General features: G+C 52.1%; 10 protein-coding genes across 10 annotated transcripts; 3 read left to right on the forward strand and 7 right to left on the reverse strand. All coding sequences in view use genetic code 12, as the record gives it.

The window, feature by feature from the left end:
• Positions 1-2,474: 2,474 nt before the first annotated feature.
• Positions 2,475-3,461, reverse strand: DIURU_000502 (C2H2-type zinc finger protein; the record flags this gene model as incomplete). The annotated part of the gene is made up of 1 exon (XM_034157956.1): positions 2,475-3,461. The coding sequence occupies one exon, from the start codon at positions 3,459-3,461 to the stop codon at positions 2,475-2,477; it is 987 nt and encodes a 328-aa protein (XP_034014685.1).
• A 1,269-nt stretch (positions 3,462-4,730) lies between these two features.
• On the reverse strand, positions 4,731-4,985 carry DIURU_000503 (uncharacterized protein; the record flags this gene model as incomplete). The annotated part of the gene is made up of 1 exon (XM_034157967.1): positions 4,731-4,985. The coding sequence occupies one exon, from the start codon at positions 4,983-4,985 to the stop codon at positions 4,731-4,733; it is 255 nt and encodes an 84-aa protein (XP_034014686.1).
• Positions 4,986-8,103: 3,118 nt separating this feature from the next.
• Positions 8,104-9,009, reverse strand: DIURU_000504 (uncharacterized protein; the record flags this gene model as incomplete). Its single annotated transcript, XM_034157978.1, has 1 exon — positions 8,104-9,009. The coding sequence occupies one exon, from the start codon at positions 9,007-9,009 to the stop codon at positions 8,104-8,106; it is 906 nt and encodes a 301-aa protein (XP_034014687.1).
• A 140-nt stretch (positions 9,010-9,149) lies between these two features.
• Positions 9,150-9,779, forward strand: DIURU_000505 (uncharacterized protein; the record flags this gene model as incomplete). The annotated part of the gene is made up of 1 exon (XM_034157989.1): positions 9,150-9,779. One exon carries the CDS (start codon positions 9,150-9,152, stop codon positions 9,777-9,779), a length of 630 nt encoding a protein of 209 aa, XP_034014688.1.
• A 278-nt stretch (positions 9,780-10,057) lies between these two features.
• On the reverse strand, positions 10,058-11,116 carry BTS1 (farnesyltranstransferase; the record flags this gene model as incomplete). Its single annotated transcript, XM_034158000.1, has 1 exon — positions 10,058-11,116. One exon carries the CDS (start codon positions 11,114-11,116, stop codon positions 10,058-10,060), a length of 1,059 nt encoding a protein of 352 aa, XP_034014689.1.
• An 845-nt stretch (positions 11,117-11,961) lies between these two features.
• Positions 11,962-12,516, reverse strand: MXR1 (peptide-methionine-S-sulfoxide reductase; the record flags this gene model as incomplete). The annotated part of the gene is made up of 1 exon (XM_034158011.1): positions 11,962-12,516. The coding sequence occupies one exon, from the start codon at positions 12,514-12,516 to the stop codon at positions 11,962-11,964; it is 555 nt and encodes a 184-aa protein (XP_034014690.1).
• A 1,023-nt stretch (positions 12,517-13,539) lies between these two features.
• On the reverse strand, positions 13,540-14,901 carry EDC3 (Edc3p; the record flags this gene model as incomplete). Its single annotated transcript, XM_034158022.1, has 1 exon — positions 13,540-14,901. One exon carries the CDS (start codon positions 14,899-14,901, stop codon positions 13,540-13,542), a length of 1,362 nt encoding a protein of 453 aa, XP_034014691.1.
• Positions 14,902-15,822: 921 nt separating this feature from the next.
• On the forward strand, positions 15,823-17,070 carry DIURU_000509 (uncharacterized protein; the record flags this gene model as incomplete). The annotated part of the gene is made up of 1 exon (XM_034158033.1): positions 15,823-17,070. One exon carries the CDS (start codon positions 15,823-15,825, stop codon positions 17,068-17,070), a length of 1,248 nt encoding a protein of 415 aa, XP_034014692.1.
• A 41-nt stretch (positions 17,071-17,111) lies between these two features.
• DIM1 (putative dimethyladenosine transferase) lies at positions 17,112-18,053 on the reverse strand (the record flags this gene model as incomplete). Its single annotated transcript, XM_034158045.1, has 1 exon — positions 17,112-18,053. The coding sequence occupies one exon, from the start codon at positions 18,051-18,053 to the stop codon at positions 17,112-17,114; it is 942 nt and encodes a 313-aa protein (XP_034014693.1).
• Positions 18,054-18,205: 152 nt separating this feature from the next.
• DIURU_000511 (uncharacterized protein) lies at positions 18,206-19,534 on the forward strand (the record flags this gene model as incomplete). Its single annotated transcript, XM_034158056.1, has 1 exon — positions 18,206-19,534. One exon carries the CDS (start codon positions 18,206-18,208, stop codon positions 19,532-19,534), a length of 1,329 nt encoding a protein of 442 aa, XP_034014694.1.
• Positions 19,535-23,245: the final 3,711 nt, after the last annotated feature.

Genomic DNA, 23,245 nt, shown 5'->3' on the forward strand with positions numbered 1-23,245 from the left:
GTTGTTTAAGCCGGCGCACTTTGACGGTGTCGTCGCCGAGTGTGAGCGGCTCCGGTGCCTCGCCAACGTCAACCTGGCGTCGCAGGTGGTTATCCTGGGGCGCCTCCCTTACTTAGACCACTGCATCGGCGAGCTTAACCGCGACGGGCGCCGCATCCTCAAAGTGGTCGACCTCCCCGTGCTGGTGCCGTTCCACAACGACATCTTGGAGCCGCTTCTGGAGCAGATCGAGTCGTTCTTGGTCGGGAGCGCCATCCAGGAGCAACACGTGCCCATGATCTCCAACGTAAACGCCGAGGTGCTGGCGGACGCCGCCACCACCGTGCGCAACGCCATCAGAGGCACCTCGCGCCCCGTGCGCTGGACGGATACCATTGCCACCCTCGAGGCGCGCGGCGTCGACACCGTCCTCAATTTGGGCCCGGGGACGGTGCTTCAGGGGCCCGGGGCCAAGCGCCGGTTCCGCCNCCAAGCGCCGGTTCCGCCAGGTGGCGCTCGACACACCGGAGTCCTTTGCCCAGCTCGAACAGCTTTAGATCGCTCTACTCTAGTGGGGGGGTCGCTCGCACCATCGCCGTCGCAACGCGCGCGCGGCGTCTAGCAAAACTGACGGGCGCTTCTTTCTGCGTTGGCGCTGGCGCAGATACGGCGCTAGTTGGCAGCTACCCCTCGCCCGACAAACGTAGCCGTAGACATCATCAATAGACGCTTGCCGTCGCCATCGCAATATACGCCCCCCGGTTGTGTGCCCTCAAAAGTCTACCCTTCACCCAAACAAAGATCTTGTGAGGGTTACTTAGCGCCGCTAACGGCACCGGCGCGGGCACACGCAGGCGGCTGTCACCGAGCAAATTATCTGTATCACTCATTCCAAATCGGGTGGCGACAATAGCCAGGTGCTGTTGTTTGCGGACGCCGTGCCGGGCATATACGCGCGCCGCCTGCGAAGGCAATCGAGGGTGGCTGAGGCCTCGATCGAGCACCAAGGGCACTATCGCTGCCCACAGTATTTTTTGAGGGCGTTTCCCAGGCTGGATCACGACACCATTTGGCGATAAAATAATCACATTTCCTAAAACCTTCCCGGTGGGCACAGAGGGACGGGTACGCTGGCACAGCGACGTGCGCTAGAAAAAGCCGTAACAATCGTGTGACAATGGCCGGGGGAGATGCTGGCGGCTGCTTCGGATAATGTATTGCCTAGATGGGGGGTAATGTGATCGACTATTGTGTCGATCTAGAGCGGAGGGCTTTGTAGAGATTTCGGGCAGATCCCCAACGTGGCTGTTGGGGCCCAAATATTCGCTTGGGGGCTGACCCATGGGGGGATCGAGGGCAAGTGGAGGCAATCAGGTGGCAGCGACTTTTACACGACGCGCACCCACGTGGGGGAGAGCGGTATTTGCTGGAGACCAACGAATAATAAAAATAAACTGTGGCAGGCCCCAGGCCCAGCGAAATTTTTCGAGAAAAATATTATCGGCCGAAAGGGAAGTCGAGGGGACATGGCCAGGCCATATAGGGAAGCGGTACCGATGTCGTCGTCACCGCATTCATCTGGGGCTGGGCGTGTTTTACCCCGTTGTCTTGTTGCTCTAGTAGTTTGCCCCCGACACCTAGCGCCGCGTCTGGACCCGATGAATGACGGTCCCCGCATCTCGCCCTATAGGGGGATCACTTGCTATGGTCCAGGGTTTTTTTTCGCGCCCAGCGGCGTTTGTGGCTAATGGTTCCCCCAGATGTGTTCCTTGCGGCTTAGCCGGGCAGCCTCAACTTTGCCTAGAAAGGGCATGGCGGTAGTGGGTGGGGGAAGTGGGCGTCGGCGGCCGCTGGCGGGGCTTTGCTCGTCAGTGTCTGGGGATGGGTGATGAGTGCGGATGTCTGCGGGTGTCTGCAGTAACCTGCAACATGGGAGGGTCGAGAACGAGTAAGGCGGGGCCATGCATGGTGACCATGCAGGTTATTCGGCAGAGATAGAACGCCCGCGACACTGGCGCCGTCATCGACCCGCGAGGGGAGTGCGTGGTTTTTTTGTTAAGCAGTGCCCCCTATTATTCGGGGGGTTGCGTACCGGTTACTTCAGCGGTGATTGTTTCCCTAGCGGAGTTTTGGGCGCGGATTCGGGGGGGGCTACTGTGGGCGTCCACTGCTGGTTCCCCCGCATCCTGGGGGCGACAGGCGGGACCAATGTGTGGTGGAACACTTTTTTTGCTTGGCAACGGTCAACGTAGTGTATTGTTGAGGGAAAAAATTTTATCAGGCTGTCGACCTGCATGAGACTCGAGGCATATGTCAACTATACGACTATAGTCTAGCCACGATAACGTAGGTGGTGCATGTCATATATTTCTCGCGAGCTAAAACAAACTGGACAAAATCAATAAAACTCCTAAAACGTCGTGAGCGGTAAAACACAAATGAAGAAATGAATACAAAAAAAGTAGTCGACTTTTGTGGTCGCGGGGCTCCGGCGGTCAGCGCTCAGCAATGATCCGCTTGATCATGGTGTGGTCATCGACGGCACCATTCTGCGACCGCTTCGCCTCGTCCATCAACGGCAAAATGCACATCCACCCGGTCTCGGTGCGGAAATGGCGCGCCAAAGCGTCCAGGCGGGCAAACTTCTTGCCACACCCCCACTTGGTGACGCCGTCGTTCAAGTAGCCCTGGCAGGTGAAGTTCTTCACCCCGTCGTGCAACTGCTCGTGGCGCCGCTTGTCGTGGCCGCGGGCAAACGTCTTGGGACACTTCAGACACTTGAACGGCTTGTCGGGGGAGTGGGTCTTCATGTGCAGCTTCAAATTGTAGGGTTTCTGGAACGCCTTGTTGCACACGGGGCAGGGAAACTGGTTCTCGCCGGCACCGACTTCCGGCGCCGCTTCCGCCACGCGCGCGTCGTTGCGCCGCCGCTTCCGCTTGAGCAGCGGCAGCAACGTGAACAGGACGAGGCTCAGGTAGTCGATGTGCTGGGGGCGCTGGTGCTGCTGGTGCTGGGGCGGCGGCTCCATCGGCGACCACGACGACGTCGTCCCCGAGTACCCTTGAGGGCCATGAGGCGCGAGCGGTATCGACACCAGCGCCGCGATGGCGCCGGCGGACGCCGCCGGGTGGCCGCCGCTGCCGGCGGAAGCGAGGCCGGATGCGATGCCGGAAGGAATGCCGTGACCGCCGTCGACGGCGGCCAGCTTCGCCACCGTGGCAAACTGCAACTCCTGGGTGCCGAACCCGTACACTCCCATCAGCATGTAGGGCGCCAGGCCCGCGTAATACATGGGCCGCTGTTGGTAGTCGTAGTAGTTGGAGTGGATCGGCGTCAGCGCCGGTAACGACGGGTGCGGCGCCGACGCCGGGAGCGACAGAGACACCGCCAGGGTGTCTGTCGCCTGCAGGGTGAGCGCCAGCATCGGCCACTCGGCGCCGGGCCCATACGAGGAAGTCGTGGGCAAGTTAGTCGCCATCATGATCGATCGTGATCACTAACGGACGAGATGAAGCTGGTTTTCACGAGAGAAAAACACCAGCGCGGTAACGGTAGGGACAGGGTGACCACGATAATCTTCAGCCGATAGATGGGATGATCTCGAGCACCGTGTAGAGAGCCCTGGCTGTGCCTACCCCTCCCCCGGTTCTGGCTCCCCCGGTCTATATATACTACCGTCAAAATCGTTGGGGGTTGCGCCCCGCGCGCGTGCAGTTTGCCATGATGGGACGGTGACGGCACCAGAAAAAATAATTCTTTGGTATTTTTTCCGCCGAGATCCAAAGATGTGGGCGGATATTTTCCAGGGGCGCTGCGACCCCGTCCTGTCCCAGCGGATGATGGGGTCGGCGTGGGGGATCCGACATCCTCCACGCGCGGGGGCGCTCCGGCGCCACCCCCCTCGTCACTAAAGGGCGACATCCTTCGTCCGCGTAAACGAGCAGGGCTGAGGAGGCAACCGTGCTCCCTAGAAGCAATTATGAGCGGGGGGAAGGAGGGTATGCCGACTATGCCGGGGCTAGACATGGTTCGCTTCCCTCCCCAGCCGTCGTGACGACGGGGGGAGGCGGTGTCTGACTAAGCGCCCTCGTCCCTGGGTCGCGCCAATCACAGCTTACCAGCGCCCGCCCGATAAGGTTGGCGCCTGCCAGAAGCAAACGTCAGCGATGATGGCGGCGCCGTAACCAATAAACCCCGCGGGGTGATAAAGCCGTTGGCAGCAGCAAGGGCGGAGGTCTCGTTTAGAGTGTGGTGGCTCCGCCACGAGGCTTAGACAAACCTCATCCTTCCCTTCCTCTAGCCCGCTGACGGGAAAATCAGCCTGCGGCAAATTAGAAGGAGTACTACACGATGCGGCTAGCCCCAGCCAGAAATGGTCTCCCCTCATGCACTGGTAGGGTTTGTGATCACGCCGGCGACTTGCGTTCTAGAACTTGGTTTTACGAGAGATACGAGCCCCGGGGGAAATAGCCTAACCAAAGACTTAATCAAACTCTCATCGGTGACATTGTTCGGTTCATTAGACCCCTTCTAGCCCGCTCAGGCTCGTCCTCATGCTTGGTAGTGCGATGACGATGAGGCCATATTTTGTACACCACACGACCCGCAGACAACGTAAACAAAGCGGAATGCTCTAGGTGCTGTATAACCGATTATATCCGGAACCTGATGATGCTTGTAGTTATGATGTGGGCCTACTTTGATGGAGAGTCATCGGCTTTTCAGTCTGGGTATGATTATATTAAATTATCTAGCGTTTGACTTCAGCCACAGCCTCCACTTCTTCAATGACGCCGTCGTCGTCGCCGTCGCGCTTCACCCCCGTCACGGCGTACACTTCCTCGACGTCGTCAACGTCACGCTTGTCCACCACGTCTTCCACCGACGCCACCACGTCGGCAACGCCGCCGACCCGCTGGTAGGCCTCGATGTCGTCGCCCCGAGGCACGACAGGAGTCAACGCCAGCGTCACCGCCGCAACCGTAAGCAAAAGGCCCGTCTTCATATCGTGCTAGCAGGTGTGGAAAAGCCGCCAATCCCGGATCAGCTAAATTCTTATATCCTGAAGAATGTTAGGCTAAGGCTGATGGGCGCGTCGACGATGATTTAGCAGTTGCCATAATCGGACCCTCATCAACCTAATTGGGGTGGGTAGCGCGACGCGCTTTGACATATGGGTCACTCCTCGCATAGGAAATACCCGGCTCGCAAACGAGACCACTAACCTCCCCTCGTGGCGATGCTGACCTCAGTTTATTGCAATCGCTATTCGCCCTGGCGTCGACAGTTTCATCAGCAAGTCTGCTTTGACAGTGGGGGGGCGGGGTTTATGAACAATGCCCGACATCGTAGCGGTTTTGTGGCACTGAGATAATAGGCATCTGCGGCGTGTTTGTAGCCGAGAGGGGTGTGCCTTACCAGAGCTCACTTCAAGGGTGGAAAAAACAATTTTTTCCCTCCCTTCATGTTTGTTGACCTCATTCTTGGGGAGTGCTGACGTAAGCGCAGCCTTCGCCGATCCCCCCTATTAATAACAACCCCGGCATAACACATAGTCAGTCAGCATGATTATAGGTTTAGTAGGGCATAATGGTTTCCCTGCCGATTGTGGCGCCACCGAAGCAATCACCATCTCCAGGCGGAAAATCGTGCTTGTGCGGGGGGCTTAATGGCGGCTATCTGACAGCAGCAAACGACCATAACGCTGCATTCGGAAAAAGCTTTCTTCTGACATATGTATGATGAGATACTGAATGATCCGTACGATGATGCATTTTTGCACCTGGAATACACCACCACAAACGAGACATCGTCACTCGTACTCTTCTCCACTTGCCACCAGAGCGTTTCGTCGGGTCTTAAGATCCTTTGGTTCGTGACTGCCGGGGGTAGTGTATAGCGTGTAAAATCTCGTCGTTATCGCACCTGAGGGAAATTGTCACTCGTAGCTCGATACGGTGGCAGCAGCATGCACCAGCGACCATCGGACAAAAATAATCAGAAAGCCGTAACTAAAGCTTATTTGTTTTGGGATCAATTAGCCATGACATTTGCTTGCCGATCTGGAACCCCAGTCAAATGACAGAAAAATCGGTTTTGAGGGCGTCGCCTGCTGGAAGCATTTGTGATAGAAGCACCGGAATACCTTGCCAAACTGACACTGGTTTCTTATTTGGTGGTACCTTGCTACCGAATAGCCAATTAGAGATAGGGACTGTAAGAGCTAATCAATTTATTCTGCAGTTGACGTATGGATTGATACACCTTGGAATTCAATTAGCGTTGCGGAACACCCTGATAGTAAATTTCGACAGATTGCCCACCAGAAGTTCTTCCCCCCATTCGTTCACATGGGCGCCGAGGTAATATCAAAAAAACAATCCTATCCACAACCATGCAACTTAGCATCCTCAAAATTCATTTAACATCATTCAAGCTGCGTCACCAATTCATTTAGCCAACCCCAAACAATCCTCCACTGGGATTGCCAACTGCGCCAACAGCCCCTGTTTTCCACTTTCAACCCAGCACTTTATGATACCTTAGAATCGAATATTCCCATACTTCTTTGTCTCATTATTTCATCGCGCCTTGACGCAAGCTAATGAATGATCCATGCACCCTTATATCTGCTATGCCATGACTCCGGGACCCGTAGACTTGTTTCACTCCCCCGAACCCATAGGCCAGTTGTATCCTGCCCTCAGAACCCACCGTACCCCTAATACCGATAGCCAAATTGTACCGTACCTTCGTGCCTTCAAGATATGCCAAACCGCCGAAACCCATAGATCTGTTATGCCCAACCCCCGAAAGCCATGAACTTTTCGTATCATACCCTCAGAACCCGCCGACATGTTGTGCGGTGCCCACAGAGCCCGTTGTACTGTGCTTTCAAACCCTGTTGAACCTTTATACCGTGTCCTCAGATAATATAGACTTGTTATGGTGTGCTCTCTGAACCCAAAAACCCATTACGCCATACTCTTTGAACCCAGCGACCCATTTCACCTTGCCCTCTGAACCCATTACGCCGTGCCCTCTGAACGCCGTGCCCTCTGAACGCCGTGCCCTCGAAGCCCATAAACTCATTTCATATTGCCCCCTGTCACATTGCCCTCTGAACCCATGATGTCATGCCCTCAGAGCCCATGCCTCATTGCCCTCTGAACCGTGCCCTCTGAACCCTTAAACCGCCCTCAGAATCGATGACTACAATTGGACTTAGTGTGCACTTCCAATAGCGGGAAACAGTTTATCAATCCAAATGACCGGCAAACTGGTTAGATTGAATGTGCCCTGCCATGCCAATCAACGTCACAAGTCCCTGCCGTTTCCACCATACTATCGTTAGTACACCATTATAAACTCTCGCCATGTCTATCAGAAACTGTCTTTAAATTGACTAGCTTCGTAAAATGAGAAACTTACCATTTGATGATGCTATTTTACTGGCTTTGAGACGCCTTTTATAGTGAAGCGTTGCCCCCTATTATTATCAATGCGTTGTATTTAAGTCCGAGAGTTTTCTTGGGTGTTTCTAAGCTAGAAGCGATGACAAGGCATTTTTATGCACTGCAGATACTGGATTCACGGTTTTGGTGTCTCATTCGCTCTCAGGGCGGGGCTCTTGTTTCAGAGTGTACGGCTGAGATGCGTCATACATGTATGTCTTGAACATGTAGAAACGCTTACCTGCCACGAATATGAATGGTGCAAGTTCGTTGTTGTATTGAGAGAGTTAAAACTGCAAAGTTGATCATTCACAATGATTCCCTTGTCATGACTTATACTTTCTGAATTTCCCTGATCTGTAATGGCAGCAGTCCTGAAAAATGTATCTGAGAATGCACTGCGTGTGGTTATTTATAGGCAAAACAAGTTCTCAAACATGTTGATAAGATATACGAAAATTTCGTATCGGTGTGGCGTCTTCACGATAATAGATGAATTGAGTTCACCATCACCTCATCTCTCATCCAACACTATCGAAGCTACTGGAAGTTGTGTATTCACGCTGGGCAAAATATTTGTATCTACTAACGTATTCCTTTCTCAATCGATAAATGATAGTATGCCTAATCCAATTAAATATATACTACATCTTCTACAACTCGCAACAACTACTCGTCGTCGGACTCAGATTCAGGGGGCGGCACCCACGGAGCCGGCTTGAAGAACTCCTGGTCCTCTTCAACCATTTTCTTGAACTTTTCCTTGTCGTCAACGTATTGGTACAAGTACTCCAACTCCAAGTCGTGCGTCTGTCTCCCCATCACGATCAACGAGTGCAAGGGTTCCCCGGCGTCGTACTCACTCAATTCCTTCAACGTGGCCGCCTTGAACTTTTGCGTGGGCAGGCCAAGACGCGACACCGCCACACAGGGGGTGTTGGGGGTGTATGCCTGTTCGCCGCGCTTCTCTTCCACTTCCAACATCTGCGAGGCGGCAGTGGCAATGTCCATGTACCGCGGGGGCTCGTAGATCTTGAGCCCCTTGGCCATGTTTTCCCAGCTTTGCTCCTTGACCTTGATGTCCAAGAGCACCAACGTGTGCAACCCCAACTGGCGGTTTTGCTTCACCTTGTCGTAAAACGAGTCCGGGCGCCAGTTGTCCAAGAAAAACACGAGCGACACCGTCTGGCCAAAGTTGTAGAGCTGAAGCCCGCAGGCGCCGACGGCATTCATCACCAGGGCGTTGTGGATCAGCTCCACCGCAATCCCTTCTTCCCGGGCCCGGATGACGAGATCGGTGTGGGTGGTGGCGCCAAACACGTCACCCACGACGAGGAAGGCGACGTCCTCCTTATCGGCGTCGCGAAGGATTTCGTCGGCCCCCGACTCGACAAGTTCTCGGTCGGCGAGAATCACCTCCTTGCCATAGTACTTCTCCAACTCCTCCTTCAGCGCCGCCATAAGGATCAGCGTGTACGCCTCAAGGTATACTCTCAGACACTTCTTCACCGTCTCAAGCCCACGCACAGTGATGTCGCTGGGGTGGGAGAGCCCCAACCCGATGAGATAAAGCATGGTGCGATGTGCGTGCGATGGGCTTGATTTACCTATGGCTATGGTAAACTCATAGGAGATAAAACAATCACACCGGCCCTTAGGTGTTTACAACGTCATGATATTGTAAACTAAGACTACTTCTTCAACTAAAGTGAGCGATGTCAGATGGTGTTGATATTCGCCACCTATCTCGTGTGATTTACTCCCTAGAAGAGTTTCGCTGGTTCGCAATGCCCCGGAAGAGAGGTGCCAGACTTAAAGAAGACTATGAAGCGGACGTCAAACGGTATCTAGAACTCGTCAAGAACGAAGAACTCGAGCATGATATCCCTCCGAAACGGAAACAACCCCGCCCGGCCAAGCAAGCCGCCCCTAAGCGTCCCAAGTACCGCAAGTCCACCACTCCTGTTACTAAGCAAGAACTCGATAATAATACCCCAGTGGACTCTCAACGTGACGCCACGGAGTCACCGGCTCAGCCAAGTCTCATCCATAACCAAAAACTCACCTGTCCCGGCACTGTGGCCACTCACGACGCCGCCACCTTCGAGAAATACGTGTCTCAGACGGCAACTTACGAGACGATGATCGCTAAGATAGTGGAGCATGTCGATGATATCGACGTAGCTCTTCATCATTGCCTTGTGGAGAAAAACCTCGACAGGGAACGCCAGCAATGGACGATCCCCACCTCGCTCTACGACGCCTGCGCTCTTGAGGTGCCCCAACAAATCTCGCTTGGCGCCGAGTTGGATGAGATTGACTCGTTCTGGGACTCCATCAAGTAGCCCATCTTGATACCATCAGCATTACTATAGCATTCTAGCATTTAAAATTGAAGACATAAATACCCTACAGCAGACAACCAATGTCCAAAAATTTGTCGAATAATTCACCATTCTAATAAACCGCTAAGCATCCCCCAGACAGTAAGTAGTTGCCTCAGATAAAAAGGAAGAGCCTATCTCGGCTTAACTCATTGGAAGAATTTCAAGCAAAATCTAATAGTACTAACAGATGGAATCAATTGTAATTGTCGTATTATTGCATTAAAGATCATTACTCATTACATTTGCGTAAGCGCGAGGATTATCGACTCGAGCTTCGACCCGGACACCGTCAAGTATGACTGCAAAAGATCGAGTACTTTGTCGCGGTACTCAACCATAAGCGACGCCGTGAAATCCATGGCCCCGCAACTGGCAAGATAGTCGCAAGCAGCCCCGACGAGGTGCATGTGCTTCCGCCGGTCACTGGCCAGGGTATACTGGAAGAGGATGTCGTGGACGGGGCTGGCGTCGGCGTGTTGTAAACACCAGAGAATTGGAAGCAGGAGCTTCCCTTCCAATAAGTCCTCGCCCGCCATCCCCTTGCTGTCGGCGTACTGTTGCAGATTGACATTCATATAATCGTCGCGGATCTGGTAGATGACGCCAAGAAGATTGGCGATCGCCATCAAGTCGTCGTTGAATTGCAGTGACACCAACGCCATGAGCTGGAGCGAGAGGCGGAAAAGCCCCCCGGTCTTGTGCTTGACCATTTCGAGGTAGTCGTCGATCAGCGGCAACTGCTGGCGAAGCTGGTGAAGGTTATCTCTCCAGTAGATGTCGAGACCTTGTCCTCGGTGCAAGTTAAGCATTTCCCCAATGATGATGTCATTGATGCGAAGCTTAAGTGCTTGGGGGTCACCAGCACCACCAGCGTCTTTAACAAGCTGGAGAAGCTGATCCTGAGCCCGCTGGAGGGCGACAAAGTACATGAGGTTGCCGCAGTTGAGGGTCAACGGCATCCCGTACTGACGGTGGGCGGCAAGCTTGCCCCGCCGGTACACCAGGTCGTCCTCGATGTCGTCGATCAACAACAGCGAGTCGTGGAACATCTGGATGATGGTGCCGATCTCGGCAAGCACCTGGCTGCTGTCGATAGCGTAGATCACGTTGAACGCCTGGAGGAAGCGGGTGCGGACGTTCTGGTTGTTCAGCGCCAGCAGGCTCACGTGGCGGTAGGGGGCGACAAGCGGGTCCAGCAACTGCGGCTGGTACCGGGTGGTGGTGTTGATGATGGCATCGATGTCTGGTCGGGGGCCTCGGTCGTCAGGCTCGGGAGTGTGGCGAGGGGTGTCCATGGGAGGGGAGCGCGAGTGGCGGTGAATGACCACGTATTTGGGGACTAGTCCGGTGGAGAGAAAAAAATATTGGCGGCAGTGAATGCCACTATATAAAGGCGGTTGGTGGGTGCTGGTGAGGGGAGAATGGCGACGGCGACTTGCTGCCAGCACGACGATTGTCCTCGCCTAAACTGGTAGAGGAGAGCGCACTCACGGAATTGTAAGGGCGACGACGAGACGTAACCGTACAAGTGAGGGGTAAAAGAACTCCGTCTACCTCAATTCAGGTAGCAATATCACCGCTAGCTACGAGAAGCCGCCATGGCCGGTGGGCATCCCCCCCGATTGTGTACGGATTTTCCTTTGCTTTGTCCCCGGTGGCTACTACTTGATGCGTGCCACCATGACGTACGCATTGGTGTACTATTTTTGGCGTAGTGACGAGGATGGCGTTGGAGAAGTTTGCCTTCGATAGACTTAGTTAATTACGAACAGATCAAACAATCATAAGCATTACATACATCATTTGGCGGGGCCGTCGTATGTCAACATACCGGGACGATACCACAAATTGGGTCCAGAGGACACAAGTCCCTCAGGAAAGTTTGCTGGCTTGAGAACCCCGGTAGGTCGACGCACCATCTCCAAGGAACGGTCATCACAACCGATGTAGTCGAGTTGTGTGACATTTTCGAAGTTCAACATGTCCACATTCCATCACCAACATTTGTCAGAGGTCTACAAAATCAATCAATCTCTATTGTAATATTATGGTATTCTTGTTGAAAGTCGTAAGTCGTAACGTGGCGGATTCCCCGCCGTCTTGTTGAAAGCATGAAAAAGAAGTCGTGACACCACCTGGTCTAAGCCTTAGGCAGGGTGCGAATAAAGTGCGAGGGACATTCGTAGCCGCCGGGGTTCTTGATAAGGTACTCTTGGTGGTAGTCTTCGGCGTCATACCAGATCTTAAGCGGCTCGATTTGGGTGACAATGTGGTGGTTGGGGTACCACGTCTTCTGCGCCTCGTCGCGGGCGGCGAGCGCCGCTTGCTTCTCTTCCTCGGTTTGGTAGTAAATGCCACTGCGGTACTGGGTGCCCTGGTCGGGGCCCTGGCGGTTGACGGTGGTGGGATCATGCATTCTGAAGAAAAGATTCAAGATCTCCAGCAAAGGCAATTGCGCCGGTTCGTATGAGATCTGCACCGCCTCCAGAAAGTTGGTCTCCCCCAGACACACCTTGCGGTAGTTGATATCAGTGAGGGACTCAATGCCGTTGGCATAACCCACCTTGATGTCGACGAGGCCTTGGTTGCGGAATTGCTTGTTGAAGATGTGTTCCACCCCCCAGAAACACCCGGCGGCAAGGGTGATGAGTTTCGAGGACGAGGTTGTCTTAATGGTAGGAGAAATGATCGCCATTGAGGAAAATTACTGGGGCGGTGGTGGTTGTGGCGGCGTTTATATATGCCTCTGTGTATGCCCCCTCACAGGTTTGCCCCATCCCACGTGACCGATGCGGTGATGACATATAGGAGGGGAAACGCCTAGCGAGCGAAGCGATGCTCGAGCCCTGAGGCTCAGCCGGACGTAGATAATCAAGGCGACTGACGCTTCCAGCCGCGGTATGGCTAAAATTGGCTACGATTACTAATACGGGGGCCTAGGTCATTTTCAGTCGTTCATACTCACCCCGTGTTGACTAAGCCATCGCATCGACGCCGGTCGAGATCCCGCACCTGCTTAAAAATCAAGATGACATACACCGATCGCAGTCACCAAAAATTTGCCACCGAGAGTCTTATACTCCTCCTTCTCACACCAGAATTGGGAGGTCTGTAAGCGAGATTCCTAAGTGTAGACCGACAGTTCATTATACGTTGATCTTGCTTTAAGCAATGTTTAAGTACTATCGAACAGTAGCAATTAACACTGCGACAATTCCGATGGCAATCACTTGAAAAGTCACTCTAAGTCAAAAGAGAGCTCATATACTTTTGGTGGGAAAGATTTTTAGCGCTATCATTCACAAATTTAAACACTGACGAAGTTCAGGATCCGTTCTCCCCCACATTTTCATCCTGATCAAGATTGTGCACGAATGCAGGACATACAGGAAATTATGAGGATGGTAACAAATGTTTTCAGGAATTTGCTAACGAGTGGCCCGCGATAGGAGCAATCAGTATTAAGCGGGGCTCTGCTGGTACGCGTATTTGTTGCCCCGTTGCTGCCACTACTGCCCCGAGCTTTGACTAATTGCGGATGGTGCTCCAGTGGCTTTGCATCGCAGCCGAGGCTAGTAGCTGACAATAAACAAAGCGCTGCTACTGAAGGTGACGTTATCACCACTACTTTGAGAGTTTAGCTAGCATAGTATAACTGCTTACATTTTGTTCCATTATTGAATGATGTCGATGAAGATTGACGAATGTTACTATTACATTAGGCGCGTTGCACGTCAATTGCAAACGCCAGCTCGGCACAATACCAGTACTTGTCGAACTTGCGCAAGTTGCCCTTTTGCGCATACACCTTGTTGGGGATGCCTTCGTCGATCAAGTAGTGGACGACGTCGTCGTCGAGTTCCTGGGCCCGGTATGCCAACAACAACCCCGTGATCGGCATCCCCATCAGCACGCACCACTTGCCGCGGATCACCATCTCCCCGGCGGTGCCCAGACCGCCGTCGATACCCAGAGGAAGGTCCAAACTCATGACTCGCGTCCGCTGCGCCGGCTCCAGACACCACTTCACCATTTCCCGTAACGTCTCGAGGTGGTGTTCCTCGTAGAACACGTCCTCAACGCGACAGTCGTAGCCCTGGAGCCCGTCAATGATAAGCTCGACGGGGGTCTCAAGTTGGTGGGTGACGATCTCAAGCAACTTTTGCCACTCGGCGACCACCACCTTGCCGCCAGCTCCTTCAAACCGACGCTGCTGCTGCTGGAGCTCGGCGTCATCGTCGTCGCCGTGGAACACAAACGCGAGCACTCTCACCCCGTGGTTGGCCAAGTGGCGCCCCGTGGCAAACGCTCTCATCCCGCTGCGACCGGTGCCCACGAGCAAAAGCACCAATGGGGGCAAATTGTGGTTATTGCGGTTGGAAAGGCGGGTGGCTCCACCCAAAATCTTGTTGATGATCACCAGCAGCAAGTTCACCGCCACCGTCTCCGCCATGAGCGCCTGGGTGACGCCAAAATTGCCCGCCAACCGCTCAATTTCGAGCAATTGTACGGGGCTGGCACAGGCAACATCGAGCCCTTGCGGACCAACAAACTTCACCAGCCCCCCTGCTCCCAGAGTCAGTCCCGCCCGCGTGGCGGCGGGGGGTATCGTGGTCGGGGTGGGGGTGCCGATTTGGTCCCAGGAGTCACCGTGGGAATTGTCCACCACCATTTCGCGGTTGTCGTACTTGGCGTCGTCACGCTTGCGGTTGTGGCCAACGAGGCGCTGGCTCGGATCCACCGTGTCCCGCTTCTGGAAGTCGGCGAACACCTGACGCTTGTCGAACATGGCCAAGTTGGCCTCAAAGTCGAACTCCAGCAGGAGATCTGGCGTCAGCAGCGTCACCAGTTTCGTCGGGGGTCCTCGCCGAGGGGTGGAGCTGCGCAGGTCGCCGACATGCTTCTTTTTGGGCGGGAGCAGCACCACCTTGATGTCGGCGATGTCGACGCTGTTGACCCGGAGTTGGCGGCCCTGCTCGGGGAGAATGGTGATCTGGGACCGGTCCACCGCGTGGATAAGCCCCGTCGACTTGCTCCCGTTCTTGAGGAACACCGCTACCTTGTAGTTGGTGAAGTCCATGGGCGCGGTGAGTTCGCGTGAAAATTCATGGCGATTAGTGAGGGTGGGGGAGGCAAGCCCTGAGGACGGTTGCCACCTGACGACTACCAGTGAATACACTGAATGGAATTGGTGACGATGGTTAGGTGATTCTGTTTTGGTGGCTATTGTTTACAATTCATTTCGTACCGGCGAAGTTGTGTTGCAGTGGACGTTTTACATCCTCTCTTATCAGTGCAATGTGCGATTGATTCAACGCATCATAAGAAAAGGTTTCTATGAGAGTATTAAGTCATATGGGTCATTAATCATTCAATCGTTATCATTCGCAAGCCAACGATGTTAATGAAAGAGTTTGGGCTGATATCATGGTCACTCATTATATGTCCACTTCATTGGCAATTGGCAGATCCGCGATCTTAATGATAGCAGCATCGATATGTCTGTCATGGTTTAAGTTGTTCCTCAAAAATGAAAGTAATAGTGCCGCCTACATCAGCCAGATAATGCTGAAGTGGTATTGATTGAACTCCAGGATTCGCGTCTAGATGTGGTCACTCAATATTAATGTTATGTTTCCAAAGAGCTTACACCAATATCCTCATATTGGCATCATGTTTTCGAAATTGGTTGAAAGTGGTATACTGCTCAATTCTCAGAATAGTATACCGAAGCCTCTGCTCGCGTTTCTCACCCCAATCTCTGCCACTTAACTCCACTCACTCTTACCTCTCCAAGAAATTGTCCCCAATGCACTGCTAGTTTTTATAGACCTACCCTTTAGTCCACTCTCGACCACAAGTCTACCTAGTTTACGCTTGTTCCTCTTATTTCAGGCGCCGATCTCGGAGTTGCCCTCCCTCGCCCCTCCGCACCCGCGTTTTCGGATCCTCCCGTAGATCGCTGTGCCTCCTCATCGTCATCCCTTCCACTTAACCCGCCATGGTTGATCCCGTTGAATACGGCATCAACACCCTCCGAGGAGCGTACCAGGCAGGATCGCAATTCCTTGACCGGTCCCAACAGCAGCTCACCGAAGCGCTAGGCCGGGTAGACTGGTCCCAGCCGGCCCCCGCCACCGTGCTTGTGCTGCTGAGGTCACCAGGTGCCCTGGTGTGGCAACGTATCATCGACTCAGTGTACCAGTATCCGTTCCGTTACGGTGTTGGCCTTGGTGCCATGTTGGTGGTAGGGCTAGGAGCGTACCGAGCTCGCACCGCCACCCCACCGAAAGCGCGTCGCCGGGTGCCCAAACTCGCAAATGGTGCCCGGCGTGACGTGGTGCTTGTGGTGGGATCGCCCACCGAACCGCTCACTCGCCTCATATGTCTTGACTTTGAAAAGCGAGGGTTTATTGTCTACCTCACGTTGCTCGAAGCCAATGACGTGCGCTACGTTGAATCTAACCCCATCACCGACGATATGAACTACTTGAACTTGTTCCTGGGCCAGGAACTGCTGCAAAACCTGACTAATCATCTCGAGTCTCAGATTGGCCAATTCGGTAAGTTATTGCAACAGCCAGTGACGCCGTTCCCCGGGGCGTCGAGCCATAAACTCCGGCTTGTGCTGGTAGTGTTCTCGCCGCTGCTCCACTTCCCGCTCGGCCCGGTGGAACTGACGGCGATGTCGACCTGGACGCGGCTAAACACCCGCTTTGTGCTTACTTGTCAGCTATTAGGATGCGGCGTCATCCAGTTAGTGCGGCGCCACGAAGCCAAGGTGGTGGTGCTTACCCCCACTATCACGTCGCTGTTGCTGATGCCGTACCACGCCGCCGAAACCGTGTACACCAACCAAACGCAGGCGCTCTTCACCACCCTCGCCCGCGAAATGCGGCCGTTGGGGATCCTGGTGACGCAAGTTCGCATCGGTAACCTCCATCTTAGCCAGCAAGTACAAGACCTGCGGCTTAAGATCTCGCAGTTGGTGAACCTGGAGCTCTCGGCGTGGACGCAGGAGATGAAGCAGTTGTATGGCCAGCAGTTTGTCAAGCTGCAGTACCGCCTGCTCCCGATCAAGGCCACCGGCGGTAAAGGCACGCGGTTGCGCGACTTGTACGCCAAGCTCTTCGACATCATTTACACTCCTGGCCGGGCCCCGGCGGTGGTGTACTGCGGCACCGGTGCCCGCGCCTACGACTACATCACGCGGTGGTTCCCGCAGGCGTGGATCGATATCTACCTCTAACCTGGTCGTATGCATTTTTCACTGTTTATAAATCGGAGTATCTAGGCAAAGTGGATCCCCACCTGGTGAAACGCGTAGAGCAACTTGAGGAAGTCGGTCTGATCCATCTTCGCCGCCCGCTGCTCGCCAAACCCGGTCTCGGTGAGCACCTGCTCCACCAACCGCTTGACCTCGGCCTCGGCGTCGTCGGTGACCATCTCCCCCAGCAACGCCCGCAACGTCTGGTAGTTTTTCGTCAAAATCTCTAACACGTTCAGCAGCTTGAACCCGGCGGCCACCGTCTTGTTTTTCCGGACAAAGCACACCCGCAACAACCCGTCCCACTCGTTGAAGTCGACGTTGGGGCGCGGGTTCTTCACTTCGATCCGCACCACCAGCGACTCCACCTTCGGCGGCGGGCGGAAGTTGTTCTTGCCCACCTTCATGATGTGGGTGACGTTGGCCCACATCTGGACGTTGGCCAGCAACCGGCAGTACAACAGGTCCCCCGGGCGCGCCAAGAGCCGCAAGGCAAACTCTCGCTGGAACATGAGGATCAGCACCCGGGGCGGCCGCGGCTGGTTGAGCAATTTGAACACTAACGGCGACAGAATCTGGTACGGGGTGTTGGAGATGCACACGTCGAAGTAGGGGAGCTCCGTCTTCATAAAGTCGCCCAAGAGAATCTCTAACTTCTTCTCCCCCAGGGTGCCGTGGACCCGCTTCGTCAACTCCGCCGCCATCCGCGGGTCCATTTCCACCGCCACCACCTTGCGGGCCTGTTCTAAAATCCGCACCGTCAAGTTACCCGTCCCCGGCCCCACTTCAAGCACCACATCCAGCGGCTTGATCTGGGCCTTATCGACGATCCCCTGGGCCACGAGCGGGTTTTTGAGAATGTGCTGGCCGAGATCGGTGTTGAACTTGAACACCAGGTTGATCTTGTCTGCCTGCACCTGCGGTGTCAGCTGCTGGTGGAGCTTGGGTTTGCTCGCTTTCGGCATGGCTCTGGTGCGGTAGCTGGTGATCTCATCGCATTATCGATGAGCCGCACTGCCATCGCCCCACGACGAAATCTGAGCCGCACGCGCACCACCTACTATAACATACGCTTATGTCTCTTCTAAAATACCGACCCCAGGTACCGGGTCTGTATATGGACTTTGGCATTCTCCCCTTTCTTCAAGGTCGCATCGATCATTACCTCAAGCCGGAGGCGAATACCCATGCCAGCGCCAGTGCCCATGCTCGCCAGGTCCTCAGTGTGCTTGGCCTGGGGCTCTCGGTGTTTGACCGTCAGCTCCACGGTACCCCTCGGCTACCTTTGGTTGCCTACTTATTGACGTTGCTGTTGACGAAGGTACCCCGCTACCAACACTTGAAGGAGACTGGGGTCGATTCGTTGATGATGGTTACTCCCACAGCCGTGCCCCATTACCAACAATTAGCAGAGCTCATGCTTGAAGGGCTCCCCCACGACGCTGCTCCCGGTCAGCTTCGTCGCCAGAAAGATGGTTCTTACGCCGTGGAACGGGTGCCCATGCTGGTTCGCTTCGTCGATGCCCACGGTCGCCATCAAGTTTTCGGTACGAGCAGTCAGACTTCGCAGCTTGTGATATCATCTGATCCCACCTACCAACCCCAAGAAGTTTCATCGCTCCGGTTTATCGGCATCGATGACTTTGACATCGTGACTAAGTCGCCTCAATATGTCACCCGATCGGGATCTAAGGGTAAGTACTCCAACGTGGTGACCACTACCGTGCGCCAGTTACAACACCAACATCTTGCTGACTTCACCCGCCAGACTGCCAGTCTCGGGGAAGGCCAACGCCAGGTGCTTTACAAGCCCCTCCAGTTTGGCATATTCGGACGGCCAAGCCCACCTTACGCATTCACTAACGGCGACCACCAATTGTCGGTGGCGGAGCGGATGATCAGACTACCTGAATCCGTTCGGAAACGCCAACTTCCGTTGATTCAAGTGGGAGAGTTTGTAGCACCAAAGTGCCGCCTTACCACCAACGTTACTGACCTTGAATACATTGCCGTCGAACCATCCACTGCCGCTAAGGCCAAGCAAAGTCTAGCTTACGTCGCTGCTAATACTACTAAGCCCCAGTGGGGGAAGGTGAAGAAAGCAGTGAAAAAACTCACCGCCCACGGTATTACTCCTGACGTTGTGGTGGCCGACAATTACGTCCTGAGCACTCCTCCATCGATAACAGCAGTGTCGGTATCTGAGTATCTCGCTGCCGACCTGCTGGACAAACCTGTAGTAGTGGTGGATGAAGCGCTGCTTTATACTGCCATTGGAACGTCTCCCACTATGATTCCAGGGATCGTCGATCCCGTGGGTGACTTGTGGTTGGCCTACGCATCGAAATCTTCTCGAGTACATGTGGTGGCGACGCTGGAAGTGTATACACAAGTGGTGGCTCTGCTTGCTTCACAGTACCACGCCAGTGGGCTCAGCTGGCAATGACGACTTACGACATTTATAGACATTAAGCATTACGATACGATCATTTGGAGAAGTTTGTAACGTTTGGAGAGAAAGAAGGGCTTGCTTCAGAACAAATGACTATAGCGTCGAAAAACATCTCGAGAGACGTTTTTTTGAATTTAGGTTCACCCTAATTGGTACTCTGTCATCACTTATGGGATGTCGATAGAATTTTTCCATACTTTCGAGGCGCTTGACGATTTCAAAAACATATTTTTCAGGTAGTGTAGTGACCCCTTCGTTCCATCACGTGATGTGACTGCGGCAAATCGTCATCTCGGTCTTACCACTGCAGCATCATCGCACTGCACGTTGTGTGTTGCCTGCTTATCTCCATGAACTGGAGGAAAACCTCTCACATACAGATATATATATATCTTGTTCATACCTTTGTTCTTGAGTTGGCTTCTTCAAGCATAGGCTCCAGAAGCAACTTGCGATGGTTTTAGCAAAGCAGAAGTGCAGCACCTCGACAAAGTTGGGTGTTCGTATGCAGGAGCATGGCGGGTGGTGCTAAATACATAACTTTCAGATCGAGCATAAGAACCTTAAGTAACTAGCTCAAATCTTATAGCACCACTGTAGTTTATATGGACATCTATTTGGTTTGACGAGTCTCCAAATAGTTAGCACAATTGCTGACACATTTACCACGCTTGCTAAATTCCGTTCCTGTACATAGTAGTTCCGACTGCATGTCGTATGTGAACTTCTGACCGGATGTATTCAACGCTTATACATCATTCTACGAGAAAACAAACAACACTACGGTAAAATTCATCATTCAAATAGTATTTGGGACGGCAATGGAATTTTTCTGAATTTTTTTATGAAAAACTGAAAAGTGTGCTATAAAATCAAGGAAAATCGCTAAAACCAAAACGACAGCTCCATAATATTCTTTGGCACTGAAAGTATAGTCGAGGTAACTCTGGGTGAGTTGACGTCAAAACTGGTGGATTTAAGTGAGGTTTTGTGTGAATTTAGGCACAAAAAAAAAAAAACTTTTTTTTTCTTTTTGCAAAATTTTTTTGGACGACTTTGAGTTTGAAACGTAGTCTATTACATTGGGTGAGCACTAAAAACGACTTGTGATATTCGTAGAGGTGGTAAAATAGGTGTAAACCTCGTCTATGTTCAATGTTTATGTGCAGGTGCATGAAGAAATATGCAAGACAAAACAAGGTGAGAGCCAACACCCCCTACAGAGATACCAGCTCATTTTTGTGAGCACCACTGTAGTCTTTGAGCAGGTGTATTACTTTTGATGCGTCAAAGTCGGTGCTAACACCAAAGCTGTCACAGATATCATGTTTTCAAAGATTGAGGTTTTGCACACAAGCATTGCATGTGCATATGGACGACAAATTTGCAATATGATTTTTCATGACATATATGACACTCTAAAAAGAATTGAATTACACCACCATAATGTATACAGTGCAAATAAAACTTACAACAGCAAATGGGATTTTTCTGAATTTTCATCCGAAAACCTACAAAAATTCATATAAAATTAGGAAAAATTGCTACAGACTTCCCGTTTGCTCTATAAAATTCTTTGGTGCCAGAAGTACGGTAGATAAATAGCTGGGTGGGTTACCGTTCGATTTGAAGTAGTTTCAAGTATGTCCAGGCATGAAATCAACGGGGAGCGATAAAACTTGTCTGTATGCTCCGTAAGTATTGTTGATATCTGAAATACAGCTGGTGTGTTGTTGGGTAAGTTCACGAGAAATTTGACGTAGTTAAAGCTGTGGCACTTCAATAGCATTATCTGCAGGACAATTACATGTATGCAGTGCACATGTTAAAATGGCGTTACAAGTTGCAAATCGCAAGCGAATCAAGGATGATACTACCGTCCTATCTGAAATACGCTATACTACTACCCGCAGAAGACTCATGGAGTTAGATGGGTAGCTGAAACATTTGACGGGCTTTTACGTGCGTTTTCAAGCGGATCCTGCATTTGGAGGAGGACTTTTCAAGGCAAGCATTAAACATTGATTTGATAAGTTGAGTGAGTTCTGAATCTAAATATATGTTTCTCGCGGTTTAAAAATATGTGTAATAGGGATCAGATCTTGTTTTCGCAAAGAAAAAAATCTTCAAAAAAAAAAATTGAAAAGAAAATTTGTGGTAAGAGATGCGAACTCGGTCTATCGCGTAAGCCGCATGAACGGCACCCCGCTCATTGGCGGACTAGCGAAGCCCGGACGGCGTTGTAGGAGCGGGTGGTGTCGACTTATGCATATAAGTGGGTTGAATCCGCCACATCTAGACTTCATCTGGTTTTATACCTAGTCTTACTGTGGCTGTATTCGGGACACCTTTCTTAGATAGGGTTACGTAATCATCACTATACACGACTATCGACTACCTTCTTCCCTCAAAATTTGGAATAATTTTTTAGACGAGTAGCGAGTGCATACGCAGGAGTTGACGAGCGGTGAGTGCCTTATACGCAGGAGCGCATGTTCTCCCAAATCAAAGTCGACTAAGTAGGCGGCGCTGTGTTAAGGCAGTGTTGTCGCGGTGAGGCCAGCATCACTAAATATATATATACCAAATGAGTCTTCTCCGGCTCCAACTATTTTGTACTTTTATGCGATGACCCAGGACCCCGTTGCTGTATATAGCGGCGCCATGCGTCAATAAACACCTTTTTATCGAAAATCATAGAAATTTATCAGGTTTTTAGCTTAGGTGAATAGCACTAGTGCCAGTTGAGACTGCATATAGAATTAAACGGTACTGCATATAGTGCAAAATTCACAAATTCATGTCTCAATCTCAAAGTGAATATTGGATTCTAGGTTTACACACGATCTTTTTGGCATATTGAGGATGACACGACTTTTTTAAATTAAAATAGGCAGTTTTAATATCGTACAAGGCCCAGAAGTGCTTCAACGCAGCTCTAGACGTGGATTCATACAAAGAGATCACGCTCCAGGGGTTGCCTTGTTACCAACCCTCTTTTTTAATGTTTTGGAGGATATTCTGTAGTCGCGGTTTGATCTCATATGCACCTCTTTCACAAGCTAAAATGGATCAAAAAAAACCGATTTCGCCACAAAAGCTTGACACCATCGTTCATTAGTTGCAATTCTGCTACAATGCTGAAATTTTTAGAATTGACTATTTTCAAAATTGCATTACTCCAGATTTGAGATTGTGCGCTCACTGCCAATAGTGCGCTCACGTGTTGAATCATACACAACCCATATAAAGCCAAATCCTGCTTATACCGGATAACCAAGACGAAATCCAATTGATCCCTGAGAGAAGGCTGTTGGTTGTTTACTGGTTTACTGATAATGGGACTTACAGTAGTGCTTATTGGCATCGACGGAGCGCTAGCCAAATCAGTCTACAACGCGCTTACTGCCAGCACTTCCAAGCTGAATGTGGGGAAAATCAAAGTCATTACTGGCAGCCAGCCTACACAACCACTCCCCCAAGTTGAATACATCATTGGTGATGCTTCTAATCAGGAGGAAGCCCTCACATTAGCGCAAAGGGTACCGAGTGGAGTGGCACATCATATGCAGGAGTGGCACCGCAAGTTGTATGCAAAATAATCTATAGGCGTGTGTGCTAATATTCACTGTAGAGAATTGGCACTGAGAAGGTTCTCTGAATGATTCGAAAGATGATTTAATTGGTTCTCTGACTTAGGGTCAG

This window comes from Diutina rugosa, assembly GCF_008704595.1.
Source record: "Diutina rugosa strain CBS 613 chromosome Unknown scaffold79_size38464, whole genome shotgun sequence".
Classification (NCBI taxonomy): domain Eukaryota; kingdom Fungi; phylum Ascomycota; class Pichiomycetes; order Serinales; family Debaryomycetaceae; genus Diutina; species Diutina rugosa.